This window comes from Stegodyphus dumicola, chromosome 9, assembly GCF_044657685.1.
Source record: "Stegodyphus dumicola isolate Sdum_Otavi_A_Nest chromosome 9, ASM4465768v1".
Classification (NCBI taxonomy): domain Eukaryota; kingdom Metazoa; phylum Arthropoda; class Arachnida; order Araneae; family Eresidae; genus Stegodyphus; species Stegodyphus dumicola.
In genome coordinates, this window is record NC_140776.1 from 25,083,913 (window position 1) to 25,097,714 (window position 13,802).

General features: G+C 32.3%; 1 protein-coding gene across 1 annotated transcript in view; it reads right to left on the reverse strand.

Annotated features, from left to right (window-relative positions):
• The window catches only part of LOC118202001 (solute carrier family 60 member 1-like), a 136,394-nt gene extending 123,638 nt beyond the window's left edge, over nucleotides 1-12,756 (reverse strand). The window contains exon 1 of the mRNA XM_085823286.1: nucleotides 11,327-12,756. Coding sequence (XP_085679412.1) covers nucleotides 11,327-11,667 — 341 coding nt within the window. The 5' untranslated portion in view covers nucleotides 11,668-12,756. The remainder of the gene's footprint in view (nucleotides 1-11,326) is intronic.
• Between the last annotated feature and the right edge of the window lie 1,046 nt (nucleotides 12,757-13,802).

Consider the following 13,802-nt stretch of genomic DNA (forward strand, 5'->3'; position numbering starts at 1 on the left):
GATCAATAAAAGGAATAGATCCGTGATGCTCTCGGATATCAGTTTAATATTAGTTTCTTTGCAGACATTGTTCACATTCCCTATTAGTTACAAGATTCTTTTTTGAGGGGTGGACAGGGCATTTATTTCATGCTTATACACAGAGATATGAAAACAAAGTGCAGTTAATAGGAAGTGGATAATAAATGGTACAGCAATGCCGACTTCACTTGGATTTCATTAGAAATTTGTCTGAAACTTGAAAAAAAATTGAAAATTACATTTACCCTTAGTTAACGAAAATCGGAAGTTAATTTCATCATAGTTAAAATAAAAGAAACAAAGAGGATGAGGTTTAAGATCGTATGAAAAACAATGTTAAAATTTCAAATATTAAGTTATGACTTAAATCGTACCTGAAAACATTTCCTACGTTATTCAGTATGATTGATTTTCTTTTATACTGACTTAGAAATGCTGAAATAATTATTGGGTTACCAAGAAAGTAACTTCAGTTCGCACAAATGGATAGTGTTATGTTCGTTTTTTATTCTTCTGCAAATTATATATATATGTACTTTTGTTTTAAGTTTTGGTAGCTGATACTTTTAGGTTGCTATGGAAACAAGTACCGTGTATTTTTGTTTACGACTTTTAGTTTACGTTGAGTTTCAACGTGGGGTGAAAAAGTAAATATTTTCGTCACATTTTACTTTTTTATTTTTATAAAGGCAAGGAAGCAGCGGAAACTCACAAAGAAATATGTGAAGTTCATTATGTTGATCGCTTTATAGAACGCTTTTGTCCTAATTAGTTTAAACAATTTCGTTATGGAGATTTTTCACTTGAAGGCAACCAACGTTCTGATCGGTTTTCTGAAGTTGATGATGACAAAATTAAAGCCATAATTGAATCGGATCGTCATATAACTGTGAGAGAAATTGCGAAAAGGTTAAATGTATCACACTTAATAATTGAAAATTGTAAAATGTTTTCGAATCGTTAAGAAGCTCGATAGTTGAGTTCCCCATGAATCGAAGGAAACTCGCATCCACAATGAATCAATATCTGAGACACCCATTTCAAACGTAATGCCACCGACCCTTTCCTGAAACAAATTGTCACTAGTGATGAAAAATGGGTCGTCTACAATATCATTAATCGAGAAAGATGATATATCGAAAGCTAAATTGCATCAGAAAAAGATCATACTGATGCCAATTTTGTAGGATTACAAAGGTATTGTGTATTTTAAGCTGCTTCCAAGCAACCAAACAATCAACTCACATCTTTACTGCCAGCAGTTTATGAAACTAAAGGAAGCAATCAAAGAGAAAAGACCAGAATTAGCAAATCGCGAAGGAACCGTGTTCCACCACGACAACGCGAAGTCTCCTCTGTATTTAGCAATACGTACGAAATTATTGGAGCTTGGTTGGGAAGTGATTTTGCATCCCCATGTAGGCCCCATCTTTCAGCATTTATTTCGAAGTTTACAAAGTTCTTAAACGGTAAAAATTTCAACAATAGCGATGACCTCAAATCGCACTTGATTAAGTTTTTTGCTGATAAAAGTCAGACGTTCTATGAGCGCGGAATCATGAAGTTGCCAAAAAGATGGCAAAAGGTTGTAGAGAATTTTTTTTTTTTTTTTTTTTTTTTTTTTTTTTAAACAACAGAAGTGAAAAATGAGCAACGCCTTCGCCAGGAATCGAACCACGGACCTCTGGAATACGCGCGCAGCCTGCTGACCACTACACTACGAAGACATGCTCAGAAGGCAGGAGAAATACCTTATATACTCCCCCTTTTAAAGGGCGACTGGTTTTTTTTTTTAGGGGACCCAATCGCCAAAGCATGTGTGTGGAGAATTATCATCCACCACCCTTTTAGTTCGGGCGCCACTATAGAGTCATTAAGTTATTTTTGAAACAGGAAGAAATGAAAAATGAGCAACTCCTTCACAGGGAATCGAACCACGGACCTCCAGTATACGCACCCAACGTGCTGACACTTCTAGTCTTAACCGTTGAATGGACATGTAGTATGATGTTCCGTGGTTTCTTCACGCGTAGCATATTAATAACAATGAAATACCTTAAAAAGATACTCCGTAAAGGATATCCGCTACTGTATTTATAAATCTAAAGTTCTAAAATGTTCTATAATAATTAAACAATTACAATCTATTATTTATGATACTTGCAGAACTACGAAAACGGTAGTTAAATACCTCTTAATCTTGTAAAGACATTAGGATTTTTGGTGCTGAGAGACTTGAAAAATGAACAATGCCCTCGCCAGGACTCGAATCTCGGACCTCTCGAATACGCGCCGAGTGTGCTGGCCATTACACCACGAAGACATGCTAAGACGGGAGAATAAGGGACCTTATAACCTAAATGAAAAATACTTTCTTATAAATACTCTCATCAAAAATGTTATGAAAAACTTAATGAGCCTCTTTTTTTTTGGGGGGGGGGGTAAATGCTTTCCTTTGAATTTACTTCAACAATAAAAACTCTGCTTTTCCCTAATCTGAAAAATTGAATGGGAATATAGATAAGTAGCTTAAATTTTGAAAACAACAGTCCATGACGTTTTCCATTATGCTCAATTTATTAATGATGCATGAAAACATGTTATACGATTTGCTTTATTTCGAATATAAGAATCCAATCTAGTCAAAGAAATATAACGTAAAATTATCCAGCATATATTTATATGGCCTGAAATTTATTCTAAAATAAGTTGAAGAAGAAATTTTGCAGCTTTCCTAGACAATTCAAACTAGGAAAACATAAAGAAGAAAATTAGAAAGCGAGAGAAAATTCTACAGTTTTCAGAATCTCATAAAATAAAGAGCTATACATCTTTTCCTCTTTCTGTGAGTTAGCTTCTAATTTCATAGATATGTGAATTAGAAAATCAAAGCGGTTTTAGTTTTGCTGACACATACCCTGAATTTAGCAGATGTAAAATTCGGAAAACTTGAAAGAATCTCAAATGAACGTTACGCTACATGAATGTGGGTATTACTCATTTAGTTTTGTTCAATTAGTTAATAATCTAAATGAATTAAAATTAAACTTCTTTATTTTTTATCGTTTGCGCGAAGTATAAGAATTTAGAAACCAAGAATAACAGTATATATACTGTTATCTAATTTTATTATGGAATGGTAAAATTTCATTTATCTTGTGTAAACGACATAGTTTTAGATATAATTTATTCCAGTGCATGGTAAATAAACCTAGTTCAGCAATCTCAGGCATGATTAAACAAAATTATGCTTTTATACTGACGAAAATTGATTGAAAATAAGAATAAAAAACTGTAATTAAAAATATAAAAATATGAAAGCTTTCAGATCTTATATTACGCCCAAAGGGTCTTTTTTTTTTAACGTTTTATGTGTTACCTTTATTTATTAAATATCATGTTCTTCGCGCTTAAACAATAAAATTAAATTCAACAGCAATAGCACAAACTATTTAAAAAGAGCATATCTTTAGAATTTCCGATATGCAGTCTCGCGCGCTGGAGATAAAGACTTTTTCCTTTTTCTTTTTCTTTTTTTTTCGTTCTCCGTTCAGTGTTGCCATTGCTCACTTTGGAATGGTCTGTTAATCATAAATTCTTAAAATTTTTACAAAATATGAACTAGATAATAAAACAAATTTGAAAATCGCGAGTCCAGGTGGCCATGTTTGGGTGGAAGATTACGTTATTCAAAATTTGATGGCTCTATGTAACATACACACATTCATGCAGATTCTTCATTATTTAATTTCTTTATAATATAGGACGATAATATATTTGTTGGCAATAATCTGAAAAGTGAAGCGAACATTTAAAATGAAACAACGCAAAATGCCGAAACGAAATTAATAGCTCTTCTGAGCAAATTGCCTCTTTAGGCTAATAATTGCTAATTTCTAAATTATTTAAAAAACATAACCTAAATTATAAGTACAGAAATAGTAAAATACAAGAAAGAGGGAACAAATATATAGATCGTTGGAGGTAAAAATATTGTGTTTTTCAAAATAATAAATTCGAGTGCCATCTGGATAAACCTATAAGGCAATCTTTACTACACTGGAAGTAAATGGGAAAATGTACACTCATAAATCACATCTCGAGTTTAATGGGGAATATGTCTGTTTAATGATAAATTTATACAGGTGCTCTTTCAATTCGACCTTACTTTTCTTAGCATAAACAACAGATTTCAGAATGCATGTTCTTTAGTATGCCATTCTATTTAAAACTGCGAATAGCAGCATGTTACTTAATTATAACTTACGAAAAATAAAATTGTTTCAGATATATTTAATATAATACATCAAAATATACTTACATTTCTATAAATTCGAGAAAATTTTGCCTATGATTAAATGGTCAACTTTGTATCCTTCCGTAATACTTTTCAGCTTTTTCTTTGGGGATATGTAAAAGAACATGATTAGGTAATGCCAAATAATGTGACTCTGCAGCTTAAATAACAAGCAGCGAATGTCATTAGAACAATAACGTCCAAATGCTAGGTTATTAGGTTAGGTTATTTAATTACGGCAAAGACTCGAGGGCTATCTGCCTACGGGGAGGGATGCCTTCGTGGAGGACTTTCTAAGGGAACTGGCTCGTATACACGTGACACATGGGAAAACCACGAAAACACCCATGCATCCAGCCCGTGCGGGATTCGAGCCTCGAACCGAACTACCAGTGTTCAGCGACTTTACCGCTCGGCCGCTGGTGGGCCCGTCCAAATTCTAAGGAACACATGATAGGAGACTGTATATGGATTGGAATACTACTAAAAGGCTCATGCCACCAAAAGGAACAAATAATGAAGGATGTTAAAATTTAGTACATATTTCCAAAAGCAGTTGGAGTTGTTGTATAATGTGACATGTAATACAAATAGATAAGTTCCTTAAATTATTTAATAGCCATGACTGAAATGAACACAGTAATATATGACTGTAATATTTTCTGGTTTTATCCTTCCAGGTACTGCTCAACCACATATGCACACTGTGCCAAAAAAAAGGGGGGTGGAGGGACAGTTCCTATATCTCCCATTCTACTGGGCCGATTGACGAAATTCAAATTGCTTTTCTCATGTCTCGGAAGCGCGACTTCAGATATAAATTAGATTTATATATAGCACTGTTATAATATAGGTATTTTGACACAAAATGACTTCTTCTGAAATGACATACGAATTTTTTTTCCATATTTTGATTCTACCGTTCAAATTATGCCTAGATATTAAATTTTGTAATTTTTAGCAAGAAATTTATGGAGGAGTTTAAAAATTTATCTTGGCGTATTTTTTTGTTTGTTTTTTTTCAGTTTGCGCCAAGAATAATTCACTTGGCAAACTTCTTAATTTATAGGAACCTATCTTCCTTTCCTTTTTTTTTTTTTTTTTATTGGTACAAGATGAAAAAAGGTCATCGTTCGTGCTTTCAAATAATTTTAATAAAGTGCGTAAACCACATTTGGCGTTATTATCGCGCAAAAATGTGCCGAAATTTCAAAACCCGCCAATATGTAAGTTCACGTATATCTTAGGAAATTTTGAATTAAAATCTCTAGTTCTTTGCAGATATGCTTAGAAATACATCTACTTTAAGATGATGTTAAAAATTTTATAGGTTATGATACAAAAATGTTTTCGAAAAATTTATAAAAAATATTTTAAAATACAAATTTTTAAAATAAGGCATAAAAATATGCTAATTATATTTGGATTAAGCCTAAATTTCGAATTTTGGAAGAAGGAATCAAGTTCAATTAAAAAAGAGATATTAATAAATATAGATCAAACTCAATTAACATTGAGGAGCTAAAATTTCGAGAGCTAATTTTTTTAAATCGACTCCTGCGAGTTTTACAAAACTTAGCAGTTTGGGATAATTGGAGTCCTAGAATCGAAATATGGAAAAAAAAAATTGGCATGTCATTTCAAAAGAAGCCCAATTTTGTGACAAAATACCTATATTAGAACAATTATATATATAAATCTAATACATATCCTAAGTCGCATTCTCGAGACATGAAAAACGCAAGTTGAATTCGTCAATCGGCCCAGTAGAACGGGAGATAAAGAACTGTCTCTTTTTTTTTTTTTTTTTTTTTTTTTTTCCCTACAAAGTACATTTTCTTTAGTAAATAAATTATTATTATCTTATATTTGCAGTTATTGCGCAAGTATTAGAAAAACTTATTTTCGAACTCAGTGAATTTTAGATCATTCAGTAATTTCTAGTCAAATTCTTATATTCCTTCCTATTTTTCTAATTCATATGTTCTTCAGTTCTGTAACGTCTTTAGAGAAATATAAAATACATATATATATTATATTTCTCATTCAATATATCTTTGATACTGACAAAAAACGTGATTTTTGAATATTTATCATGTATCTAATATTTAGGCCAATATTACAATAGATCACAAAAATTTCCTTTTGAAAACTTACATATGGGTGGTTATTGAAGTTAATTTAATTCAAAAAAAATTCAAAAAAAGATAAATATGTATGCTGAGTTTATACTATGCTGCTTTAAAACCCTTTAATCGAATCTGTTACCTTTTGCAAGCAACAAAATATTAAATATTTGTCATTCATATTGCAAGATATTGATGAATAAATTGAAATGTGTTTTGAAAAGCAAATTGCACTATTCCAGGTATCACCTAAAACTGAAATTATCCACACTTGGGAGTAAATCTGGAAAATAGTTGAGCATTTTCGTACTCTTGGATAACATTTCTATGAATAAACGATTTACATAAGGAATTATAGCATGCATTCTGATTATAGCAGGACTTTTGTCGAAATCTTGTAGAAAGAAACAGGTGGGACCCGACTAGGGTGGACCATGTTTAATGCTTTTGTATTAGATCTAGAACTATTCATAAATTTTAAGTATGCTAGTACACAGGGCTGGCGCTAAGCATTTTGTCTACCGGGGCGTATATTTCGTAAGTGAACATCTTTATCACCACCGGGGGAAGTGGCTTTTAGAATGGACCAATGGGCTTTTAGTAATATTTTTGTCATTTCACATGACCTTTATCGCGCTTTTAAAGCAAGATGGTTGAAAATGTTTTGCCACGCAATTTCCTGTACAAAATAATTAAAACATCGTGTATTTCTTGCGAAAATTTTCAGTGTGAAGTTAGATCAAATATAAGCAAAATTATATATGTAAATAGTAGAAGTCTTAACACTTTTATTGCAGTCTATATGAAAAAGATGTTCTATAATAACAGCCAATGCACAGCTGAACTTTCCTAATTTGCATTCCTACCCATTTAGTGTGTTAAAATTCACATTAATAACTGTTGACTCTTAAATGTAATGTCTGCACAAGAAAAACTCTTCAAACAGGATTAATTTATCTTATTCACAACGAATATATTTCATTTATTCATATATAACTTTCAATATTAACAATAATAATAATCAGGTCATTCAAAATATATATTTTGAATCTTACTCTTTCAAAAGCAAAGGAATACAAGCATTGTAACACTTCCAATTATTCTCAGATCAATTAAAAAAATTATACACTTGAATTCTCTTAATTCATAGGTGTTAGTAAATGCATAATATTCAAGGCTATAATTTTCTCCATATAATATGCCATGAACATGAACATTAATCCGCGGGAAAGTAGAATGTTGACCATCAAATAAACTTATAAAAGATTACTACAAGACACTACAAGATTTTCTACAAAAATAATAGTAGCATTTATACGCCATAAATTTATAACTGCGAAACAAATACAAAAAAAAAAAAAAAAAAAAAAAAAAAAACTGAAATGTTTCAGATTTTAAATTACGTCCAAAGGGGCGTTTTTTAACATTTTGTGTGTTACCTTTCTTTATTAAATATCATGTTCCTCGCACTTAAACCATAAGATCCAGTGCAACAGCAATATCGCAAAATAGTTTTAAAACGAGCATATCTTTAGAATTTCCGATACAGAGACTCACGCGCTGGAGATAAAAATGTTTCAAAGCGAGCAACGTTGCCATTGCTCGCTTTGAAATCCTTGAGTTTGTTAATCAAAAATTCGTCAAAGTTTTAAAAAATAGGAAATCGATCCTAAAACAAATTTCAAATTTCAAATTTGGTCTTCCACATGCTCATATTCGTTGGAGGATTACGTTATTCAAAATTCGATGACTCTATGTACCGTTATTTTATGACAATGTGAGAAATATACATACATTTACGCAGATTTTCATTATTTAATTTCTTCAAATATAATGCAGGACTCTAACATTTTATGGCAACAGTTTGAAAAGTGAACCGACATTTATCCGTCCGACGCAAAATGCCAAAACGAAACTAATAGTCCTTCGGGATTCAAATCCCTTTGGACTAATAAAACATAAACAACATCATGCGCTTATATGCATATTTCCAAAAACTCAGTGTCACAACAGCAATAGAAGCTCATTGGTGCTTTTTTTTAAACCCCTCCTTCAATGGCGATACTGATGTGCACTTGTCAATTATGCTCCCAGCGCTGAAAGCTTTCAGATTCCTCCCCCCCCCATACAAGGACCGAAACTTCTCAACATATTTCTTCCGTTTTTAGTACACATTGTTCATAAAAATATGTTTTCTAACAGGATACAAATGATCGGTTGAAGATTTATAGAAGAATCGATATGTTGGCTCCCATGAATCTTTCCAGAAAGATGAAAGTCCATATATTCGTGAATTTCAGTCGGGTTCTTCCCTTAAAAACCATAAAAGACGAATCGTTCTTCTTCATCTGTACGTGGCGTTAATAAATGCGGCATTTTTGTTAAGTTAGGGTGGCTCAGCAGCAGTTATTCATTCTAAAAATTTCTAAGTTGCCTAACTCCAGAGAACATTATTATTCTTTTTAGTCAAAAGGGCATTAGTCCAAATGCCCTTTTGACTTTTCAAATTGTTGCCACCAAATATTATAGCCCTGTGTTATATTTAAAGAAATTAAATAATGAAGAATCTGCATAAATGTATGCATGTTTCTCGCATTGTGATAAAACAACGGTACCTAGAGACATCAAATTTTGAATAATGTAATCCTCCACCAAACATGGGCATCTGAAGCCCTAATTTGGAATTTGTTTTATTATCTATTTCATGTTTTGTAAAGCATTTATGAGTTTTTTATTAAGAAACTGAACGATTTCAAAGAGAGCAGTGGCAACACTGTGCGGAAAAAGACACATTTTTATCTCCAGCGCGCGAGATTATGTATCGGAAATTTCAAATTTCTTTTATTATCTAGTTCATATTCTGTAAAACTTAATCAGTTTTTGATTAACAGACTCAGCCATTTCAAAGCGAGCAATGACAACACTGAACAAAAAACAAACAAAAAAAAAAAAGTCTCTATTTCCAGCGCGCGAGACTGTGTATCGGAAATTCTAAAGATATTTTTTTTTTTTAATATTTTGCTTGTATTGCTGTTGGATTGAATTTTATGCCTTAAGTACTCGAGAGCATGATATTTAATAAATAAAGGTAACACACAAAAAGTTAAAAAAATGTCCCCTTGGGCGTAATATAAAATCTGAAAGTTTTCAGGTTTTGTTCTGATGGTTACGGGAAGTCAGATTTCGGTTAATAGATCACCAAATGTGAGGCTGGAGTACATTTGAACTGTTTTTAAAATAAAAGAAACTAAACTGGTGATCATCAGACCTGTTGGTCACTGGTGACTTATCGTTACTAGTGATCAATTCATAAGATCACTGAAGTAAAGCATTGCAATCAGCGTCGAAACATTGATAAAATAAATTAAACTGAAGAGCACCATTGATGTAACAGAAGAACACTGGTAGCTGTCAACTCTATAGTCAGCAATAGTTCATTTATTTATTATTATTATTATTATTTCATATTCTTTATTTAGTTTTGACATGCTAATCCTGAATAAACGAGAAAATTCATAGTACGTCAAAATAAGTAGACTGTACAGTTTGCTTTATTAATTAATGGGTGAAATTGGCTTATTTAAAGCTTTTGAATTAACATCAAGTATTTATCACATTGAAGTACAGCCTCGTTAGTTTTAATTCAGTTTTAACAAACGTCGTACTTTAAATAAAATTACATTTTTCTATTGAAATGTCTCCTATAATTTTTTTAATGGTGCATTAGTTTTATGAACTAACAAAAGATCCATATTACAGCTATTAAATTTGATGCGTAACGTATGGGAAAGTAGTCACAAAAATGAATTAAATGTAAAGGAATTGATTTGAAAATGTTATAAAGAAATTCTCACAAAAGTGTAGCTCATAAGTATAAAACTTCACACTTGTCTTTATTTCTGCTTCGTGAAAATTAGTTATGTAATTATGTTCCATTATTTATTTTTAAATGTTTAACTAATTAATGACTTCGGAAAAGTGAAAAAAAATTGATTGAAGCTGTCTTCAAAAAGACTCTTGAAAATATTTTTCTATATTTTCATAAGAACAATTGAAAATATTGTTTAAATTAGAGATTTTCATGGTAAGTTTACGCAAATGAGCGTTTATGTTTCATTTGTATGCAGGTTTATAATAGTATGGTAAATAAAATTCTGGTACATGAAAATACTCCACGTTATTTGCATAATATTGTCATGTACCAAAGATTTTATATGCAGCATTAATAAAACTTAGTAAAACTATCATCCAAATCCATTAATTAATAGTAAGGATGAGAAAAAAAAGATTTTTTTTAGAATTTAATTTTAAATTTCAATCATTTTGCACGTTGCAGCTGAATTTTATCATTTATATGATTGATTTTTATAAATCTATTTTACATAATCTTTACAATTATTACAATCTAAAGGAAAAACACTGGAAAAGAAAACTTGACAGTCAGTAAAAAATGCAATTGGTAACTTATATTACCCAGACCTTCATGATACAATATAGAAACATTAAATCTGTCGCATTTTCTTACCCACTCCACTTCCTTCATCCAAAACTGCTCCCTGGCCAAATCCGAAATATAATGTAGCTCTTCCAATCCTTTTATTGTATGAGGTCCTAATTATTACAGCATTGCTCACTCGTTAACAATACAAGCAAATACTCTTTCAAATGAAACTTTTATTTCCGAATAATAATTGTATTTCCTTGTTCAAAATCTTAATGTAAGTATTCTAATTTACATTTCCTATGATGTAGTATGATGTATGACTATTTTAGTTATTGATATCTCAATTATTGAATTTTTCAGAATTCATTTTGTGTCATAAGCAAAAATCTTTTTAAAGAAAATCTTTAAAACTTCAGTATTAATAAAGAGGTCACTCACCTCTTCAGCATAAAACCTGCACATGCTGACCCCAGCAGAATGAATAGAGATTGGCTGAAGAACACCCAGGACATAGTCGAGAAAACGGTTCCGGTCTTGCATCCGAGATCCAGCAGGGTCGGACCCAAGAAAGCGACGCATGTTCCAAAAGACCAAAACACGAAGCATAGTGTCACAGTAGTGTGTTTATGCTCCCAGAATAACTCCCAATAATGCTCCCGTTTGCTTTGGGGATGAGTGGACAGAAACGGCCCAGCCTTAAGGGTGCTGTTGATGTCAATATTCGATGCACTTTTCCCTACACCCTCTGCTCTCATCGGTTCGCTTTCCAGAGGTTGCATGATGCAGCTTTTCTCAGTACTTCTAATTTACAAATCAAAGTAGAACAAAGTCTGATTATCTTTTCTTTCTTCCTTCTCAGCTGTCAGTTCTGTGATGCAAATAATCTATTTACAGATTAAAAACGCAATTTTTTTTATTGTAAATAAATAAATAAATAAATAGATAACTTTATTTAATGAACAACCTTTGACTCTTTAGAAATATATATATAAACTATCACCTCAATAAGCTCTCGTATTCTAATAACACGACGAATGATTGTAACTTTTTGAGAAATGTAGATTTGTCAACATTTATAAAAAGTTGAAAATTGTCTCCCAAAAGCTTTAGTTTGTGAGTTTTTTTTAGGTTATTTTTTTAGCTGTTCAGCTCGATCTGAATACCTGTGTGTGTGATTAAGGTAATGAGATTGTGGCTATGCGGGTGAAAATGCAGAAGGTAATTTTCACCGGAGCATTTAAACGCGTGTCTTTATCTGATACTGTATGAATAGCTGTACCAATGCGAATAAATGGGCCAGTGACAGATGAATTGTTATAAGCTCAGAAAAATTGAGAAACGAAAATATACTAAAATGTGTGTGAAGATCGAATAGTTACCGAGTACAGTCACCTTTGCGAAGGACGCGCAAAGTATATCAGGTCTATGACATATGGCAAAACAACTTTCTTTTTCAAACTATTTACGAGACGATGTTTTCTGGTAGCGGTAATTAAGTTCAACTAATTGTGCAATACAGACCAGGAATTAACACATCAAACATGTATCAAACATGCACAGAGTAGTCCAGAGCAAAGCAGAGCAATAATTCAGTGCATGGGCGTTCGGATCGTCCACATCACCAAGCGCACGGAGCGGGACCATCTCGACCCTTGCAGGATACTTCGGGAAAATTAAATTGATTATCGTCTTCGAAATGTCTTTTTCTGGCGTTCCAAAGTTCGGGAAGAGAACAGGTCATAAGGAATTGGATCGAGAATTAGGTAGAAAGCTCGCGCACAGAGAAATAATAGAGGCTGGAGCAGCAGCGGCGGGAAAGGACAACGGTTTCCGAGGGAGGTTTGTTGCAAATTTCCGATGCGTCAGAAAGGATGAAAGTAGCCGTTCGATAAAAGAGGGCGTGTCACGTGACTTGTTCCCGCTCGGCAACGCGGCGTTCAGACGGCAGTGCGCGAAAATTACATCGCGGAGTTTGTGCAAGTCGACGTTGGATAGCAGTATTTTGCCCCGCATTTTTCTGATACTGTTGACTACAAATTAATTTTGCAATACGAGTATGTTTGGAAGTCGTAAAATACAAACGCATTTAAACATCAAATTCTAAATTCTGTTGACATCGTGGGTAACGGAGCGACTGGCGCTGGGGGGAGGTTGGAAATGCGCAATATGGCTGAGCGTCAGCATTATCATTCTAAATGTTTAACAATTGGTTACTTGGAGATTAATTACTGAAGTTCTAGAATTACGTAATGCATATATGTACTTCCCCTTTTAAAGTCAAAATTCAAGCATGATTATAAATTTAAATTTATTGTTTTTTTTTACTCCCACAGTTATCTTTATCAACACATTTAATGACAAATTTTGTATCGTCTGAATACAGTAAATATTTAATTGACTGACTATAACGTCTTTGATATTCTATTTGCATTAGCAAATGAAATTGGAAATTTTTATACATTAAACTAAAATCTTATGAACATAGTGCTATTTACTATCTTATTAAGTGGGTTGCAGTATTCCTAAATCATTATTAGTGTTTCATTTGTTATTAGCTTAATTTCTGAAGCGCTTGGAAATTTTTAAAAAAAAAAAAAATTACATCAAAATCCAAAGTACTCAACTCTTTTTTTTAACTCCTTAGAAAGTGTAATAAAAGACCTATAGTTACGTTAAGGAAATAACTACGATGTGCTTTGATATAATTAGTGCTTTAATTTCACCTACGAAGCAACAAACCTGATTCCAGTATTTCATAATTTCTAACAGAAATTGTAACATACAATAAGCATTCCTCTTTCTTTTATATTTAGATTATTTAATATGTCATGCAATTGAATATCATAAAGTTATGACAGTTGCTACTCATTAAGCACCCAAAAAATGTAACGAGGAAATCAGTTTTTAAATCACA